The sequence below is a fragment of the Biomphalaria glabrata genome, chromosome 9, assembly GCF_947242115.1.
Source record: "Biomphalaria glabrata chromosome 9, xgBioGlab47.1, whole genome shotgun sequence".
Lineage (NCBI taxonomy): Eukaryota > Metazoa > Mollusca > Gastropoda > Planorbidae > Biomphalaria > Biomphalaria glabrata.
In genome coordinates, this window is record NC_074719.1 from 45023223 (window position 1) to 45043693 (window position 20471).

General features: G+C 39.8%; 1 protein-coding gene across 2 annotated transcripts in view; it reads right to left on the reverse strand.

Annotated features, from left to right (window-relative positions):
• Window positions 1-220: 220 nt before the first annotated feature.
• Window positions 221-20471, reverse strand: part of LOC106058349 (pituitary homeobox 1-like) — a 91905-nt gene continuing 71654 nt past the window's right edge. For both annotated transcript variants that reach the window (XM_056040525.1, XM_056040526.1), the window contains exons 3-4: window positions 4112-4299; window positions 221-2271 (exon numbers count right to left, since the gene is read on the reverse strand). In XM_056040525.1, the coding sequence (XP_055896500.1) occupies window positions 1924-2271; window positions 4112-4299 (536 nt within the window). In that variant the 3' untranslated portion in view covers window positions 221-1923. The remainder of the gene's footprint in view (window positions 2272-4111; window positions 4300-20471) is intronic.

Below are 20471 nucleotides of genomic sequence, written 5' to 3' on the forward strand. Positions count from 1 at the left end.
TGGCTATTTTTTGAGAAAGCGTTACGCGAACAGTCCTCCTTTATGGTGCAATGGTAGAGGACAGTACTGTAAGAGTCCTATAAGAGTTTGTCCTTTCAATATATAAAAATGTTTAACCGTATACATATAGTTTTAAAAAATAACATTTGAACATTGGGTAGAACAAAGCAAAGTGTATAAAATATAAAAATAAGACAAAAGTTAACTCCATAAATACATATAAAATAAAAGCTCATATCATTGACAATACAAGGGACACAACGCATAATGATCTAGGACTACCAATTCAGGAACAATAAATAAATCGGCGGTATTCTCCCTTTCCTCTGGTTTCCGTCGTTGGTTCGATTCTACTAGAACGGGCAACAGCTATGACACTTTTAGCTGTTAATGTTATACTTTTCAGTGGTTATAACAGGCAGTGTGGTAGAGGATGACGACCAGCAAGACCTGAACCTAAAACCACTCCGCCGACCATCCGAATCACATACCACTTGGCCAGTCAATCTTAAAATTGCATGTCTTCAAGGTAGATTGTGAAATTTGGAAGAAGTGTTTTAATCTTAGAATTTTTTTGTTTAAAAAAGTAATTCATTTAGCAGTGCCAGGCAAAACATTTACAAATTCCAAATATTGATAGTTTGTTGAGCTTAGTAATAATAATGGCAATGTCTTAGATTCCAAAGACTATGGCTACCACATGGCTACCAGTTGCGACCTGCGTATTTTTCCGCATCGTGGGGGTCTTCTTCATATTTTCTTCTGCGCCTGTCTTCTGCAAGGGCTTTCTTTTGGCCTCAAATGTGTGCCCCGAGGCCTTCGTGAGAGCTCTCTGTCTATTTCAGAGTCCATCTGCTACCAGCTACTTTCCTCTATTCCTGTGAGAGCAAAATGGCGTCTCAGTTGAATGAATTGAATGGCATGAAATGGTCAAATAAATCACAATGGGTCATTCGTCGGGTTAAAGAAATAGATGTAGTCCTGTTTTCAGGGACGGATTTTGTCTTTATAAGGCCCTACGCTATTTGAGATATAATTAACATAAGGCTATTTCTCCTTTGTTCTTACTTCAAAATGACTGAAAATATCCCTGGACCATCTTTTTGGGTCTCCTAAGCAATTTGGGGGGGGGGGGGCGGGGGGCATGATGCAGCGTATGTTACCTACAGATAAATCCAACACTGTCTATGTATTCACAAAAACTCTCTGGAAGCAGCACTGAAGTCTCCTTAAACAGCGGTTTGCTTTTTCAATTTAGTGGCCATATCAATTTCTTATCAATTTCATATCAATTTCAGAAACATGCCACGTGCCCCCTCAATGCAAAAGAATGTTAAAGAGTTCAATGAAACTTGTCGTCTGCTGCTTCAATTTGTGGGCAGAACTTTCGAAGGGCCGGAAATCACCGCATTACATGCTCAATATGGCCCCAGGGTCGTAGTTCGAGCATCACAGTCCTAAAACTTCCAATTATTTGTTTCTTCTTTTTGTTTAGTTTCATTTCTTTCCATTCGTGTTTTTTGTTTTACTTGAGATTGTGCAGTCCTGTTTTTATATTACAGAATAAAAAGTGTTTGACTGAACTTGATCATGTGATTTCATGTCCCGAATTCTCAAATTTATTTAAAAGTTCTTGATGTCCAGGATGACAATGTCATTATTGATTTCTTTTAGCTCTAAGCTACATAAATGTCATTTATTTCTTGCAGTCAGTTGGTTAATAAAGCTTCATTTATTATTACATCACAAATAAAATGTTGAACAAAGAATAAATATAGTACGTGACAATTTCGTTTTCCGTAGAATTCTCCAACGAATACATTGAATAAACCTATAAGGCACACCAATTGTAATACTTAAAATGTATGGAATACTGTTTGATCATATTACACAAATATTTCCCAGTGTAGGTTTTTAACTTCATCATTGAGGCATCTGATGATGCAAATACGGAGACGTCTGGAGGCTGGAGTTGTACTCGTGAGCCTTCAATCTGAGGCAGGCCAAGCTGGATCCAACGGAGGCCGAGCTTCCGAAGGAGTGTGGCGACCCCATGGCGCAGCTCGACCCTGGCGATCCCGAGGAAGGCTGGGCGCCGTATCCTGACCCTGCCCACGGGAGATAATCCGTCGACATGGGCGTAGCGCGAGGAGTAATGGGCTGTTCGATTGGGGTTCCCTCCACGCTGCCTCTTCCGTAGATGGTCTGCCGTTGGGCCATCAAATTCCTCTCATTTCGGCGGAACTTGGCTCTTCTGTTTTGGAACCAGACCTGATGAGAACAAATGGAAAGTGCTTTGTTATTAATGACCAAACAAATATACGAATGGACTATATATGGGCTGTATATGCTATTATTTAATCTTATTGAGGTTTCTGCGTTGGGTGAGTAGTAAAGCGTTTGAGTTCCAAACCAGGGAGTACCAGATTCTTGATCTTTAGGGCGCCTCTGGGTATACTTTTTACTGCACACGGATGTATGCGAACGTGACATGAAGCTCTTCAAAATCGACACTAGCAGCTGGGAAAAAAGTGACACTGGATAGATCCACATGGAGAGCGAGCATAAAGGAAGGGTCCCGGATGGCTGATGCCATACTTAACAGTAGTAGAAAGAAAGGTGAAAAGGCAACGGCGCCTGGTGATTACATATCTTATCTTATATAATACAGACGTTACTTCAAGAGCAGAAGGATTTACAATATCAAATGAAAAAGTCTCCATATCTAATGAAAAATTCACCATATCTAATGAAAAAGTCTCCATATCTTATCTTATATAATACAGACGTTACTTCAAAAAAGAAGATGATTACGTCCCACGCGTCATGCTTTTAGTCATGCATATTAACCAATGACTTAAATTCTGCCAAGTCACTGGTATTCCTGGCTAGCTCAGGCAACCCATTCCATGCTCTAATAGCACTAGGGAAGAAGGAGTATTTGTACAAATTTGTCCTAGCATATGGGACGAGGAATGTGCCTTTATCTTTGTGTCTTTCAGAGTACCAATAGCTACATATGCCAAACCTGTGACAGCAGCTGTGTATCAAGGATTGGCCTCTTCAGTCACACAAGAAGTTGCAAAGGGAAAAGATTGTCTCTCAAGACGTAAAATGCCACAGAGGGCTCCTCTGAGTCCACCCAGCTCTGATGGGTACCTGACATTAGTTGGGGGGGGGGGGGAAGTTAAGGCTGTTAGTCTTTATGCTGGCCACGACACCCTCGCTAACCGTGGGCCACAGAAACGGATGACATTTACATCATCTGCCCTATAGATCCCAAGGTCTGAAAGTTGAACTAATTGGGGGGGTTTTACTTAACTGGGGTGTGTGACTGAGAGCGATACCAATCGTTACAGAAGTCCTGAACACTACCCTGCAACGTCATAACCTACAGGCAGTTAAAACCAATAGCTCGTTGCCACATCACAGGTCTGTCCAGATCTGACGTAACTGTGGTGTAATGGGTGCAAATAGTCTTTAAGAATTGTGTGTGTTTAGGAAAGGCATTTTTCATGAAAAAGTCCTTCAAGAGATGGTATCAACCTTTTTTTTCTGTATTATGTACACAGGATACACCAATGACTCCATTTATGAGAATCCCTCACACCGGATACACCAATGACTCCATTTATGAGAATCCCTCACACCGGATACACCAATGACTCCATTTATGAGAATCCCTCCACATATGGACGCATATTAAACTAGAGCTACGGGGGAAGTATGGCGTGCGTGATAGTTCAGGATCACTTAAAGAAAAGTCTGGACAACATAAAGAAGAAGACATGACATGGAGAAATGAAGGGGCCATGTTGTTTCTATCATCTCCGGACCACCGTGACATAAAGGGGCCAATGAACAGAAGGGAAACATACTCCCCTCTATTACAATGGCAGCGCTTGTAGACTTTTTTTTTCTTTCTTAAAAAAAAACATAACAGACCATCGTTTGAAAAGAGCGCACGTGACAACATACGTCATAGTGTGGGCGTGGTCTAAATTTAAAAAAAAAAAAAGCGCGTGGCAGCTGTGGGCGGGACTACCTGGAAGTGTTTAATTACACGCTAATAGGTAAATAATGATTGAGGTGAGTAGGCAGCTTGACTGACCTGAACTCTGGCCTCACTCAGGTTGACCCTCCTGGCCAGCTCTTCCCTCACGAAGGCGTCAGGATAGTGCGTCCTTTCGAATACTCGTTCCAGGGCCGCCAGTTGGGTGCTGTTGAAGGTCGTCCTATTGCGTCTCTGTTTCCTCTTGCGCCGACTTTCATTATCGCTCTTTCTGTCTTCGTCGCTTTCTGGGGAAGATGGATTATTGGAAGTCGCTTTTTTTTTAACAATGTTTAAGAATGATCGTTAAGAGTAAGAAGCGATAATGGTCTATTAGTGAGCTCGGAAATCGCTAAGTGATAACTGAAGTTTTGTACACGATTTTTTGAGTGTGGTAATTTGACCCAGTGGTATAGACTCTTTATTTTGTACACAGGTTCTTTAAGAAAAAGTTTGTGAAAACAAAGAAATGCATTTCAAAACAAGCAAAGTATTTTTAAAAAGTCTTTAAAAAAAAAGGGCGGGGGGAAGAACTCCACACTTACAACTCTCAACAATGTAGAAGATATTTCCCTAATTATAATACATTAAATAATTACTTAATTACCAATAATTAATTGACTAATCGCTTAACTTTTTTTTTTATTGCTTCCTGTTTTGTTAGGTACAATAAATTTTTGTTTAGAGTTTCAGTTTGATCCAACAATGGGTGTCACGTGAGGGAGAAATAACGTGTGCAATTACCTAAGGGGACAAAACATATTTTGCCATATCTGTGAATATTGAAGGATTAATTTCCCTTGTTGATATCAAACAAAATAATGAATAGCCTTTGAATTATTCTAGAGTTATGGCTCGCAACACAGTCCAACTCAGGCCTCAAAGGGATGTAAATGTAACGAGTTTATGTTCATGAATATCTCTGGTCATGACAGTGAAGGAAGATATGCAAATAGAATAGAAAAGATGAGAACCTCTATATCTTAGGTCGTGTGATGTTGCTTGTTCAGGCTGTCTTGAGGTCAACTATAGATGACTGTTGATTCCAACCAATTACTCTGCAAGCGTTTGAGTTTTATTGTTCGGGTGTATTCAGTGTAGTTGATCAACAATACAGAATAAACAAACCATCTATTTAACAAGTAAAGAGATGTGGTCAACACTGATGAACAATTTATCCTATATTTATTCTAAGAAAAGGCCACAGTAAAAGTCTCTGTCAACTAAACACGTCGTTACCCTAGAGGATTATATCGCTCACTGATTTTCCGGTCTCTAACCCAAAATATCCCAAACGTCACTAGTCCCGTTCAATATGCGTCTTGTATGGTGCGTCGCTAAATAACTAACCTATAAATAAGGTGTCTAACAATCGTAAAGTACATTCGACTAGTACGTAAGGTGAGACTATGTCTTAGATCGCAACCTAAACGTGTCAGTAGTCATTGTGTGTGTGTGTGTGTTTCTATGGTCACGATGAGAAGAAGTTAGCGATTGGTTGGTGTCTATGCCGTGTGCATGATGCAAGATAAGCGTCATAGTCGTAATCTTTCTTGTGTAGGGGAGACGACTCCAGATTGCCAGAGTGAAAAGACGTGTTTTTTTGTAGCGAGTTAGATTTTGTTCACAATACCAATTTTATATTATCACTTAAGTCTACTTTATTTATTTCATTTCATCTCAAGTTGAATGATTTTAAATTGTGATTGAAGTTATATTTAGCATTGTTTACAAAGAAGTTCTTCGAGTTATTTTTTTTAAGTTTTATAAGTTAAACTATAATGCGCCTAAATCAGTTTAGTTGTCAACCAGCACTATGGTGCTACAAGTCAACGACCATCAATATCAGTCATAGATCCAAAAGATGTAGACTTATTGAAGTGGTAATATCAAGAACGATTAGGACAACCATTAAGTCCCTAATACGGCTCGTTAGCCCCATATTCCATGGGTCCCTTGAGGAGTGGGAACCCTGGTCGAGCGGCTAAGTGCGCTTGAACTTGGTTTGGCTCGAGGTTCGACACCCGACTCGGGCAGAGTTGTGTTTACTGAGCGCCTAAAGGCAGCACGGAAAACCAACTCCTAGATACCCCCTACCCCCCCCCCCCCCCAACTGGTCCACAGATGAGATTGGACCAAAGCGCTCTGAGCATGCTATAAGCATGAAAGTAGCGCTATATAAAAGCTATAACATATATGGGTACGGTAGGGCAGATCGTGTCTTGTATTTATCCCGAATTCGCTCTATCTTTCATACTGCATTAAAGTAATAGTACAATTATCTAATAAACATCTCCTGAATGCGGCTATTAATATATGTACTCTTCTGTACGTAAAGGCATAAGTTCTACCAGCAGAAACCTAGATCTAGTAAAAACTCCCCATGAGGTCAGAAGTAGCGTCGAATATCTTCGTGTCACCAAGAACAAGACACGAATCCATTAAAAAAAAAAAGAGAGAAAAGATGAGCACGGCGCCGGTGCAGATAGACAGGCGAAGAATGTAACCAATGACGACAGGCCCAACTAAACAAACTACGGGACACCGTTTGGGAAATGTTCCATAAATATTTTTGTAACGTTGGAGAGTCGGGGATAAGGTTCGGGAGAATTCACTTGATATTTTTTCCCCAGTTTATTTGGCTTATAGCCTCGTAAATATCATCGCTGTTTATTATTCCCCCTTCGTTATTTTTTTTTCTTTCAGGATATCTATTACTTCCCCTGGCAGAAACAAAAAAAATAGTAAATGTAATAAAAATCTATTTATTGGTTACCTCATTTTTTTTAATTATATAAGAGATATATGTCCGTAATTCACAAATTACAGAGACACTTCCTAACAGAAGACTAAACAGTAGGGGTGTACATAAAACACTGAACCACAAGCAGAGATGAATCAATCATTAATCGTTAGGCAACTTTTGCTTTAGCTTCCAGTGATGGTTTCAATCATTTTCAAGAAAGAGGAAAGGAACAAGCAATAGAGAAAAATAGAAGAAAAAAAAAAAAAAAAAAAAGCTTATTTAAGGGAAAGAACCGCTAGTTACTGCCATTTGTCTGAAAATTACAGCGTTTAGCTCCCTTGCTGCTCTATACAAAAAAAAAAAACTAGTATTAAATGATTAACTAATTGGTTGATATTTTTTTTTAATTGATTTGTGTATTGTTATCGACTATGAATAATTATACAAAATGTCAACTTGATCCAAGTATGGGAAGTGGGAGAAAAAACGTGTCAAAATAAGGGGATTAAAGCCATATATACATCCACATTTTTTCATTGAATAGCATTTATTCATTCCCCTTGTTTCGTCGATATCAAACAAATGATTAATCACCGACAATTAATTAACTAATCGGTTAATGTTTGTTTGATTGATCCACATCCTGTCAGGTTAAATGAGTAATTGTGCAAATTTTAAACTTGATCCAAGAATGGGAAATTGGTGAAAAAAACATGTTTTTACCAGACAGACATACGACGACCAACCGCATTTACTTTTCCCCAGCTAATGTCAGGTACCCGTTGAAGCTGGGTGGACTCAGAGGAGGCGCCTCGAGATCCCGAAATTAAAAATCCCAGTCTTCGCCAGGATTCGAACCCGGGACCCCGGTTCGGAAGCCAAAAGTAAAGGCGGTAGGTCGTTGTGCTAGCCACACGATACCCTCGTTAACCGTAGGCCACAGAAAAGATGACCTATACTACATCATCTGCCCTATAGACCACAAGGTCTGAATGGGAACTTTACTTTACTATACTATGAATTTAATTCGTGAAGATGTGTGTGTGTGTGTGTGTTCTCTAGTTTAAATAGATTAATAATTATAAATGAATGTAAAAAGCGATGTTAACAAACATAATGTGGACTATAAGAACATCACAAACATAAACACAACTGTTGAAAGGACAAACTAATCGAACAAAAGTTTTAAACAGATAGGTCTCAATGCTCTTCTTGTATGTAGTGAAGCATGTTTTCTGTCTGAGATCATTGGGGAGTTCCGAACCTTTTCGTCCATGAACTGAAAATTCCCGCAAAACCGTAACTTTTGAGTGGAAAACGTGGCACGATTGGAAGCGTTGCTTGCATGGTGATCATGGTAGACTGATCAGTTCCTTAAGATAGAAAGGCATTAAATTGGATGCAATGATGACTGTGCCGTTGCGCGTCTTCTGAAGTATAAATTTCTAGGTTGCATAAGTTCCAAAGAAATCGTGAGTATATGTGGTATATATGTGTGTGCATATAATCAATAATCAATATTTCGGGTATTTTCGTTCATTTCGTATACAGACGTCAGCCTTTGTCCTGTTGACAAACCGACTTCTTCCAGGTCGACCTGTCATTTAGCGCGCTGACACCTTCGTCCTTACCCGCTCCTCCATGCAACTCACGCGCCAGCGCAGACGCAGACCGACTAGTCAGCGCAGAGTGGTGCTGACAGCATCAGCCCACAGAGTTACGTGCACTATGTCAGGGCACCCGGCAGGGGCGGAAGTGTCAGCTGCATTCCTCCACCAAACAGACGACTGCCCTCTGTGCCTTCCCAACCATAGAGCTCCTCTTGATGAGTGTCTTTTTTTTTTTTTTTTTGTGGGGAAATGGTTGCTCCCCTCTGCCCCCCTCTCTATCTTTCATAGCCGAATTCTTCTTTAATATGTATGCTCCCCCCTCCGCCTCCCCCCCTCACCATTGCTGTGGCGATGTAAGAGAGGTGGGGTGCCACCCCATTTCGTAATTGTTTTTTTACAAATATGAGAGAGTACGGGTGTTGACTAATTACCGGACAGAAAGAAAGTGAGGCGCATGATAAACAGGCATGGTATAGTCTGGGGCGTATCAGGGCTTCTAGAAACGTTGTTCTTTCCGTGGTGCCGAAATCTCGAAATATTTCGAAATCCGGTGAGTCGACAGGAGCGGTAACTATGAGGTACCTGACTTTCACCTTTCCGTTAGTTTGGTTTGGCCGTTGGGGCACCAGACAAGAACTGTCAACCGTCTTTCTCCATTCCGCTCTAATGAGTTGAAGGGGTCCCAAACAGAAGATGCATATTCTATTATTGGCCTAACCAAGGTTTAAAAAACATTTTAGTTTTTATGTTCTTATTTGATTTGTAGAAATTTCTTTTAATAAACCCTAGAGCTTTATTTGATTTTTTAAAATAATTTTATCAATATGGGGAGGATCCCTTGTCTCTCGGACCTGAAGGAGTCATTTTTTCTTCTTCTTCGTTCTCATTTTACATGTCGGAGGGTTCAGATCTGTAATCTTATATCTGAGATGAACCGCGCAGTGGTTGCCAGATCAGGCAGTTTGTCCGTATAGTTTTTCTTCTATAGAAGTGTTTTGGGGCCAGAGTCTTGTTCGGGAATCTTGATAGAGTACTACTTTTTAGTGACTAAAACAATGTGTTGTTATCTTACATGTGTGTGTGTGTGTGTGTGTGTATTCTAGACGGGTGCGTGTTTATTACTCAGGACTTGCTTGTGTGTGTGTGTTTTGTGCTCGGTGTGTGTGTGAAAGAGAGCGTCACGTGGGGGGAGTGATTCTGTGTTACGTTAAGCGTGTTAAGAGTGTGTGCTCGAATGTGTTTTGTATGCATGTTAAGTATGCACATGCAGTAACTTCGTTTGTTTTCTCTTTGTGTGTGTGTGTGTGTGTTTGAGTGAGTTGGGTGTGTGTAAGAGCATGTCACATAACTCTTAAGATGCATTCAATTCATACTCAAGTTGGGTTAGGGAAGATAACTCTTTCTGGATGAACAACATTGACTGCTGACACACTGACTCCTGGAGCTCAGGACTAAGGGGGTGGGGAGGTTTGGGAGTGCGGCAACGGGGGCGCCTCTTTGGTGCACGTTAGCATTCTCTCCTTAACAAAAGATGGGTGCAAGGGTAGTTCTCTTGTCAAGTATTCTCAAACATTTGAGAAAATCCAATCCAATAAATAGAAATTGTATTGAATCAATTTTAAATTAATTTAATATATGTCTAAAGAGAACTTTTGTAAAAATGATTACATATTCATTAATTTATATTCAAAAATTAAAGAGCGAGTTCTTGTAATCTTAACAAATTTAAAGCGAAAAGGAAGTTAATCGCAGCACTCTAAACAGTTATAAAACTACAAGCTCGGGTTATGTATACCAGACAAATGATCCTTCTTCCATAGTGTTACTAGAGCATGGCTTTGGGTTGCCTGAGTCAGCCAGGAAAGTCAATGACTTGGCAGAATTTAAACTCACTGATTAACATGCATGATTTGATTGTCATAGGGACACGCGTAGGACGTAGTTGTCTTATTTTTTGAAGTAACGTCTGTATTTTATAAGATAAGGTAAAAAGATTATGAATAAATAATTATCCCCAACCATACACCTTAGAGAATAGTCATACATGGAATCTCTGACTATTCTTTGGCTTTTCAGCTTATAATCGAACGAAATAAGAGACAACTAAAAAACTCTTACAAAGGTCACACGTAAGAGACCTTAAGATACGCTGCGAAGACTGCGAAAGGTGGACCTAATTTGAGCAAAGAAAATAACTTTGGCTGCGTCGGTAGTGACAAAATATTTAGGTGACAGATGGGTCTGTGATGCCCGTGAGATACTGCGGTCTTCCTTAGGACTCGAAGACAAGCTTTATTATTAGAATGAATTAGACTGCAGTGTTTCCCAAACTTTTTTCCTTAACGGAAGACAGCGCACATTATGGGTATTTTTTTTTTTAGAGAGATTAATTCACATGGCGGCCTACTAGAGAATTATTAAAGTCGTTAGCGGAAAACTAGGGTTCCGCTGTGTACAGTTTGAGAGATATTCATACTACGTAAGAGATATAGATGGCAAGCCCAATGAAGATATGTAGATAGCAATGATGTAACTGTATTATGGTTTGACTGTTCTAGAAAGCTACATCATCTAAAAATAAAAAGAAGGGAAACCAGAAACATCGTTTGGGACAGTTTTTGGTTCTTGTCGTGGAAGCGTAAAGTCTGGGAGGAATTCAAGTCGGAGGGACATTACGATGAGATAGGGGGGGGGGGGTTAACAATAAAGCATAAGTGAGAGAGAGAGAGAGAGAGAAAAATGGCAAAGGAGAGAGAATGTGAGAGAGTGAAAGAGAGAAAATAAGAGAGCGTCAGAAATATTAAGAAAAAGAAAGTAAGAGAGACAGAGAGAAAAAGAGATTTAAAGAAACAGAAAGTGAAATACAGAGAAAAAAGAAAGAGAGAGAAAGAAAGAGAGAAAGACAGAGAAACAAAGAGAAAGAGAAAGAAAGAAAGAGAAACAAAAAGAAAGAGAAAGAAAGAAAGAGAGAGAAAGAAAGAAAGAAAGAGAGAAAACGAAAGAGAAACAAAGAGAAAGAGAAAGTAAGAAAGAAAGAGAGGAAGAAAAAGAAGATGTGAATAGAAAAAAGAAAAGGAACAAAGAAAGAAAAAGAAAAAGAAAGAAAAGAGTAAGAAAGAACAAAAGAATGAAACAGATATATATATATACAGAGAGAGAGAGAAAGAGAGAGGGAGAAAGTTGGAGTGAAATAGAGAGACAATGAGACAGTAGAGAATGAGAGACAGAAATAAGAGAAAGAAAGAGAGAGCCATGATTAAAAAAAAAAAAGGCTGAACTTCAATGACATTTGACGCCATGTCTACATCTTATTCCCTACGTCAAGTCATTCTGATACGACGTTCTGATAGCACTAGAGTTACAACAAAAAAAAAAAAACGGACTGTTTTTAAATGACCACTTGTGATAAGACAGCTGACATGGGAGCTGAAGGGAATTGAGCGGCATTTAAAGCGTGAGAACGAAGCCTATCATATCTAAACCATTAACACCTCCTAGAGTGGAGAGGTCCAGTTAACGACTACGTTCACAGCGTATTATCTATCTCATACACAGTGAGTGACCACCACCGTTGACAGGGACCTCTCCCACTTAACTGCTTTTTTTTTTGCTTCATCCCCCATTTTATTTCTAAAGGGAAACTCCGATGGGTTTTTTTTTAGCGGTCCCGAAATGGGAATAGCCGTATTTTGTGTGTCCGTCCGTCCGTCCGTCTCGTTTAGATCTCGTAAACTAGAAAAGATATTGAAAATCATACAACGTGATATTTTAGATCTTTCAAAGTTATGATGCAACGGTTTTGTTGTTTTTTTTTCTTTTCTGAACGCGAAAATTTTTTTTTTTTTAAATCAACTATGCAAGCAGTTTTTTTAATTTAAAAAATACACCATTTTTATAACTATCTACTATTAATAATAAAAAGAAATCTTTTTTGTTCCATTCTGTTCCCCAATCTGGTTTCATTGTTGAGCTTTTTTTTAACTTTGTTATAACGTTTGTATTCTATATGCACCTTTTTGGATATGCAACTTAAAACAAACTAATGCAGACGGTTTCTTAACGTTTTTCAAAATTTTACTAAAAGTAGCGGCACAGGAAGAGAATCAAGCTCTCAAAGTCTGAAAACGGAGATATGCCCGTTTTAAGAGACCTCTGTGCCTCTCCTAAGTGCAGTAAAGTTCCCCCTTCAGACTCTACGATCTATAGGACAGATGATGAAAAAGTCAGAAATGTTTAAATTTTGGAGTTATGGAAATAGCGTTTGTTAATTAGTAAGAACATTTTTTTTATTCCTTATAGGTGTGTATTCTGTGGCCACGGAAAATACTGCACTCCTCATCAAACTTCGGACTCGAAGACAAGCATTATTATTATAAGTTTATTATTGTTCAAATCGTTGCTTAAATTACTGAAAACAACTATAATTGCCCTGTTCTTTCAATCCGTGTAGTGTACACACTTCAAACTGATGAGGTCAGCGGGCGGGGGGTTTCAGTGAGGTTACTGGGTTTCGCGGTGGGCCAGTCCTCACCTTGCCAATCTAACGAGTCTAGAGAAATGGCCTTCAAGGGAGATTTCCAGGTTTTAACAAGTCTTCTGTGTTATCTCTTTCTCTAGACGTCTCTCTCTGTCTCCTGTCTGCCATTACCGGACGTCAGAGCTCGTTGACCAATCACTATGCGAGTGTGGAGGGAGGGATTGGGAATCAGGGGCGTAGCTAGGAATTTTCCATCGTTTGGGGGCCCGGAGGAATTGACCTCTTTGGGTGCCCCTGCATTTTGCGTAATATTTAATTTTTAATGTAAAAAACACTCATTTTCAAATTCTCCCCCTCCTCCCCCCACCCTAGCTACGCCACTGTTGGGAAGCAGACGTTTTGAGGTTCCGTTTTCAGCATTAGCCTCGTTGTCATCTATTCATCGTCCGAAACTTAATGCTTGGAGAATCATACAAATTTGTGTAGTTATTTCCCATTAAAGCTACGAGAAGACATTGCACACGTGACACTCGACAAAACGCAGGAAAACTGTTCATTACTTTTCAGTTGAGACATTCATAATTCCCTAGCTCGCTTAGAGTCATCTCCCTTGCTCGCTTTGAGTCATTTCCCTTGCTGGCTTAGAGTCATACCCCTTGCTCGCTTACAGTCAAGTAGCGCTATATAAAAGCCATAATTTATTTATTTATGTATTTATTTCCCTTGCTAGCTTAGAGTCATTGCCCTTGCTAGCTTGGGGTCAATTTTCTTATTCCTTATGATAGGACAGATTCTTATAACTACAATTATTGTTGTTCCTTTGCCATTAGAGTAACAGGGCCTGCCTTAGACACAGGCAAACTAGGCAGCCGCCTAAGGCCTCCGATTAGTGAGGGCTTTCCACGGGAGTCGAAACAATTTGAAACAATATTTTTTAGAGAAGAAATAGCGAAACATGCGCCCAGTGTTATGGTTGGACTACACAAGGGTTTTAATTAATCGCGTAATTTTTAATTTTTTCGTTGTTTATTTGTTATTTTTCTATTTTATTCGAGGGCCACCAAATTCACTTCGCCTAGGGCCTCCAATTATCTAAGGCCGGCCCTGAGAGCATGGTTGCGTAGATCAGTTAAGAAAACCAACGACTTAGTAGAGTTGAAGTCTTTAATTAGCATGCACAACTTTGTTAACGCAAGGATACAGATACAAGGATACAAGATACAAGGATACAAGGATACAAGATACAAGGATAGGCGTAGGATTAAGTTATCTTCTTTTTTATTAATGTACCTCTGTAATTTCATATGATATGGAAACATAGTATCTTTTTTCTAAGTGTAATAGTTATATACGGCCGTTTAATTTAGATGTTATGTAATGACAAGAATTTCTAATTGAAACTATCGGTGTGTAAACAGACAACTAATGTTTATTTAGACAAGATCTGTCTAAATAAAAGGGGAAACATTTTGCTGCCCAACTAACTAAGCAAACATTTCAAAATGTTCAAATAACAAAACTCTCTACCAATTTCTGTACAGCGGGCATACAATCTCATCTGCTGGTTTCATATTTTCGCAACTCGTCACTCCCTCGTTACACGCTTCCCGCTTTCCCACCCCCCCCCCCCCCGGCCCTGTCAAAGACCGAACTTGACTCCTCAAACTTCTGCTATGATACATTTCTGCTCCCGTTTCCGATCCCTATCTCCTTGCGCGCGCAGGCGGAAGAACGCGCGGATGAGTGACGCGGCCGCTGATCTCGCTGTCACGTGGTGTCTAGCGCGTGATGTGGCGACGCCGACGGTCTGAGCCAGCAGACGTCATAGATTGATGACGATCGCGTCACCAAGAGACGGTGTCGGAGGGAGAGAATCTGGATCCGTGATCAGAGACAGGGAGCGTCTTCAGGAGCGTTGTTACGTCGTGTCCATGGGAAAGTTGAGACTTCCAACAGATTTATTGCAGGGGGTAATTTTTTTTTTCCGCCTTGATCAGAGACGCCAAATGTTCAAGTCCCTTAAGGAAGGAGCGGGAATGAAACAGACATTCACCAGGAACGAACGTTACAGTTGAGTGCTTTTTTTTTTTGTTGTTGTTTTTGGGGTCGAGCCACAAATCATGCACATATCTTTTGGGCTATCACATTTGAAGGTGTGAGATCATTCTGTGGCGAGCGTTGAAAAGGAAAGCACAACGAGAACGCTCTGAGAGTGACAGAAGAATGAGTGCTTGAAGTGGAGGCTTGAAGGGAGAGTTAGTAGTAAGGACCTCAAGTTCATTCCAGTCCTTCAGTGATAGACTGGATACTTTCTTTAGCCAGTATGTTTGCAAAAATGTTTTAAAATGTTTCGGATGTTCCTTCAGAGTTGAAGATAATTTACACCCTAGTCCAAACCTCCCGCAGGACGACGGGGGATGGGAGCCGGCAGGGTTTGAACCCCGGGACCATCGATAAATCTGAACGACAGTCCAGCGCGCAAACCGCACGACCAGGCACTATTTTCTAAACTCTGGACAGTGATGACAGGAATTTTCTATACAATGAGTGTGATAATTTAATTTAATTATTAAACCTAAATTACACCAACTTTGACTACTGTTGTAATTTTGTGGAGTTAATTTTATGTCCTGGAATTTTATAATTTCTCCTGGAAAAGTTCTGAAATTTCGTATTGACTGGTGCGGAAACCCTGGTACTTGGGAAGGGCGTGGTAGTGGGTGGTGATGTGGAAAGGGCGTGTAAGTGGGTGGTGGAGTGGAAAGGGCGTGTAAGTGGATGGTGGAGTTGAAAGGGCGTGTAAGTGGGTGGTGGAGTGGAAAAGGCGTGTAAGTGGATGGGGGAGTTGAAAGGGCGTGTAAGTGGGTGGTGGAGTGGAAAGGGCGTGTAAGTGGGTGATGGAGTGGAAAGGGCGTGTAAGTGGGTGATGGAAGAGGGGAACGCTGAATGAGTTTTTTATTGAAGAGCGAGGGATTGAAGAATAGCTAATAATTGGAGTATTATTGATTGAAAAGTGCTTGAAGAGTTAGGGATTTTTTCTTTGGTAAAGTACTGCAGAGTTAGTAAAGTAAAGAGAGATTGAGTACTTACTTATCAGAAAAGCGAGGATTTGAACCCATGTTATACATTTTATCAAGTAATGGAGTGCTTAAAAGTATACAATAAGAGGTCTTAGTTCCGATCAGACGACATTTGAATGTCACTTCGTGTTCCTTCCATTTATAACCCGAACATAATCCTACTGGGCCGTTAGTAGACATTGAACTCTGACATTTGACCTTTCGCATGAGGACATACCCATTAAGAAAGAAGACTAAACAGTTAGTAGTCTTCATAGGTAGACGGTATCTCACACAACTCTCCCATAATAGGCCTACATATAACAATGAGATGCCCTTGTACCTTAGAGAACTGGTTACTCCATATGCCCCCCAGAGAGCCCTGCGCTCAGTGGACTCAACGCTTTTAGTGGTGCCACGTTTCTCCCTCAAAAGCTACGGTCTGCGGGCTTTTTCAGTGCATGGACCAAAGGTTTGGAACTCACTCCCCATTGATCTCAGACAACATGCTATACCACTTTTAAGAAGAACATTAAGACCTAATTGTTTAAAACTTTTTTAGTTTTTTTTTTATTTCTATTGTCGTGTTTGTGTTTGTAATGTTGTTACAGAGCCTTGAGCCTATATTTTGTTTGTTAACAGCGCTTTATAAATAAAATTATTATTATTATTATTATAATCAGCCCAACGACCTACATTGTGTCATCAATTAGACTTCCAGTCAAAAATTCAATGAAATTGCGTATAACTCTTTAATTCGGGCATTATCGGATTTAGGGCCATATTTAATCGAGGGCAGGTTGGGCTACAGCCCAGGGGACTCCACAAGAAAGTTGCCTCCACAAGTATTCTGCCTCGGAGCCTCCACATACCAAAATCCGGCCCTGATTATTTTTGCGCATTCTTCTCAAGATAAGCAACTAACATGCTTTTAACCTCTGACCCCACCCCGTCACCTTCCTTCCTCTCCCCATGTCTCTTCAACAGAGGAATCATTTTTTTATCCGACGAACAGATCAAGTCATTCCCGCCAAAAACATTTTGAGTGTTCTTTCAAACGTATCAATTCTGCATTCTGCACTCTAGGTATGATGAATAAATGTTTAAAAAAAAAATACGGAGGCTGGTGTCATGCGAGGACCCTGGGCGCCAAATGCTACACATGCAGACACTCAGGTGAACGATCTGACATGCGCAGAGGGTGACATCCTATTGCATGTCTCGTGTAGCATCTCGCGAGACGAGAAGAACGCGAAACTCAGAGGAATGTATTCTACATCTCTGATCCTAAAAATAGCTGTAGGGAAATAAAAAGAGCTCTCATGTGTATGGGGAAGGGAATATCCGTATTTCAGTCTCGTCTGGCGTAGCAGACGATATGGGCAACAATAGAAAGCTGAAATCTTAGAATTGTTTGTGGGATGCTAAGAAGTTGTTCGTTTTATTTTTTCATTGGTCAAGGGGCAACATCCCCAGTATATATAGCGAAGTCATTCAAGACTAACTCCATCACGTTGCTAGGTCATCAAAGACTTAACCCCATTACGTTGCGAGGTCATAGGTGAAAGGAGAATGGCTTCGATACATAGCAAGGTCATCCAAGACTAACTCTTTCACGTCCCGTTCGTTCAACAATTAAACCTACGAGTCTAGCAGACTATCAGAAGTCACGTGATCCAACCAAAACTGCACCTATCATCTATTTCTTTGTACAAGTTTAACAAAATGGCAGAAAAGCATTCGGAAATGTAGCGGGCCTTCTGGCTACTTTGGGCGAGACATGAATAAAGTAATTTTGAAACAAACAATAGTCTGATCTACATCAAAATCACGGCAACTTATTAACTCTTTCTCTCCTAACTAACGATACCAACGTTGATTCCACCAGAATGTGGTAAATAATTACGGAGAGAAAGGGTTAAGAAACTCTTCAGGGAAATGAAGTCATGCAAGTCAGCGCACTTAATTTCAGAACTGGTTCACCAACCACTGAGTGTACTGACCAGGTCATTCGGTCAACGTGCTCTTCGCTCTTTCCACGTTGACCACACTCACCCCATAATGCACCTGTACTCAGCAGTGTCCGGTGAGGAATTCCTTTCATTCCCCCCGCGATGCCGCGAGATTCCTTTACCTTAAATTTGTAACACCTCCACAACCGTAGCTGTCAGACTAACCTCTCCCGTATAAGTGTTCTTCTTTTGAAATGGTCTTTTAAAAAAAAATATTATGAAATCGCTCACTGGTTGATATACAAATTGATATTGTGACCTAGTTTAGTTTAGAGAGTATGTAAGTTTGTAAATAAATATATTGTGCATTGTGTTTAATGACAGTAGAAGGTAGTGACGTAGCCAGACAGATGAATGACGTTGCAGAATAGGGGTACACAGTAAGAGTGAATCCGGTTTGGGCTTGAAGCATGAAGCAAGAAGCAGACGATCATCGCCATTTTGTAAATAAACATCGGTTGATGTCTTCATAGCTGTTACCCAGAATAGCATTGTCTCAAGTGTACTGTTCTGATTCTTGTGTCCGCATCAATGTGTATCAAGTCATCGATATCAGTAATTTTATGAAATCTAGTTAAAAACAATGAACTTATTTAAGTACCCAGGACATTTCGGCGATCCCGGACGAACAACGACCTCGGACAAACAACGACCTCGGACGAACAACGACCTCGGACAAACAACGACCTCGGACAAACAACGACCCCGGACGAACAACGACCTCGGACAAACAACGACCTCGGACAAACAACGACCCCGGACGAACAACGACCTCGGAATAACAACGAACATCGTCGACATAAGTTCCCTATCTGAAGATTTAGCTTTGGGTCGCTATGAAGCCTGAAGTCGCCTGAATAGATTAACATAGCCGGATTCGCCAACTCTACCCAATTCGCCACAACACATTCGCCCGTCCGCCTGATTTGCACGCCTGTCTGAATCGTAAGACAATTGCCTTGCCTGCTGGGTTAGAAAAAGTCAGTAATCTTATGAGATCAAGTCAAGAGCAGTGAACAAACACATTCAAGTACCCAGTTATTTTTTAACACGGCGCAGCTGGCCGAGCTAATGGTCTCAACCAAAGTGCCACTCCTTGAATGTGAAATTAAATAATTGGATTGATATTTTATTGTAACATTCTCACCAGGACACTAAGCAAGTACCTTCGACCATATAAAAGGTAGTTTAATACATGTAAATCTACCTTTGGGCCACCCTGTATATCAGGGGTTCTCAACCTGTGGATCGCGACCCCCTTGGGGGTCGATTGACGATTTGCCAGGGGTCGCCTAAGACCATCAAAAATATGGATATTTTTTTGTCTATTCTCCTACTGCTGTGTGGGTCGGGGTCGCGGCAGAGTGGGGGATTGTAAAAAAGGGGTCGCCGAGCTTAAAAGGTTGAGAACCGCTGCTGTATATTATATGTCTACTAGAAGTATGAACATTCACGATAAATTAATAGTTATTATTATTATTACTATTATTATTAATATTATTATTATTGAACTTCGTTTAAGGGAAACAAAATTCATTATTATTATTACTATTTAAAAAAACGAACTAATATTCATTACCCTTCTTCTCTTTCATTCCCTTACAATGCATCATTCTATTCTCTTTTTTTTTTGTATTCTTTTTCCTCCCTATAAAAATGAGTAACTAAATCGAACTCTTTATCTAAACCAAAAAACAATATCTTGCTTAAAATTTTATTTCATTACTTTTGCCTATTTATAAAAGTTCCCCTTTCAGATTATGCTCTCTTTAGGGCAGATGAGGTTAGGGTACCCATTAGAGTTGGGGCGCCCTAAAAAAAAACGAAATTCAAAATTCCTGTCTTCACCAAGATTCAAACCAAGGACCCCAGGATCGTAAGCCAAGCGCCTGATCACTCAGCCACCGCGCCGTTTTGCATATAGTTCAAATCAGAGGTGTTGAGCTATTTATAGTTCAATTTAAAAACCTTGAACTATTTATAGTTCAATTAAAAGGCCTTGACCTATTTATAGTTCAAATCGAACGCGTTGATGTATTTATAGTGCAAATTAAAGATGTTGATGTATTTATAGTGCAAATTAAAGATGTTGATGTATTTATAGTACAAATTAAAGATGTTGATGTATTTATAGTGCAAATTAAAGATGTCGATGTATTTATAGTACAAATTAAAGATGTTGATGTATTTATAGTACAAATTAAAGATGTTGATGTATTTATAGTGCAAATTAAAGATGTTGATGTATTTATAGTACAAATTAAAGATGTTGATGTATTTATAGTACAAATTAAAAATGTTGATGTATTTATAGTACAAATTAAAGATGTTGATGTATTTATAGTACAAATTAAAAATGTTGAGCAATTTAAAGTTTAAAGTTTGATACTAGAAAGATAAAAAGAGATTAAGCAGAAAGGTTCGCGAAACATGAAACGAGCTGTAAGTCTTATTTAAAATGCTACAAGTCAACACATTCAGACAACATGTTATAACTTGTCATACATATGACCTTG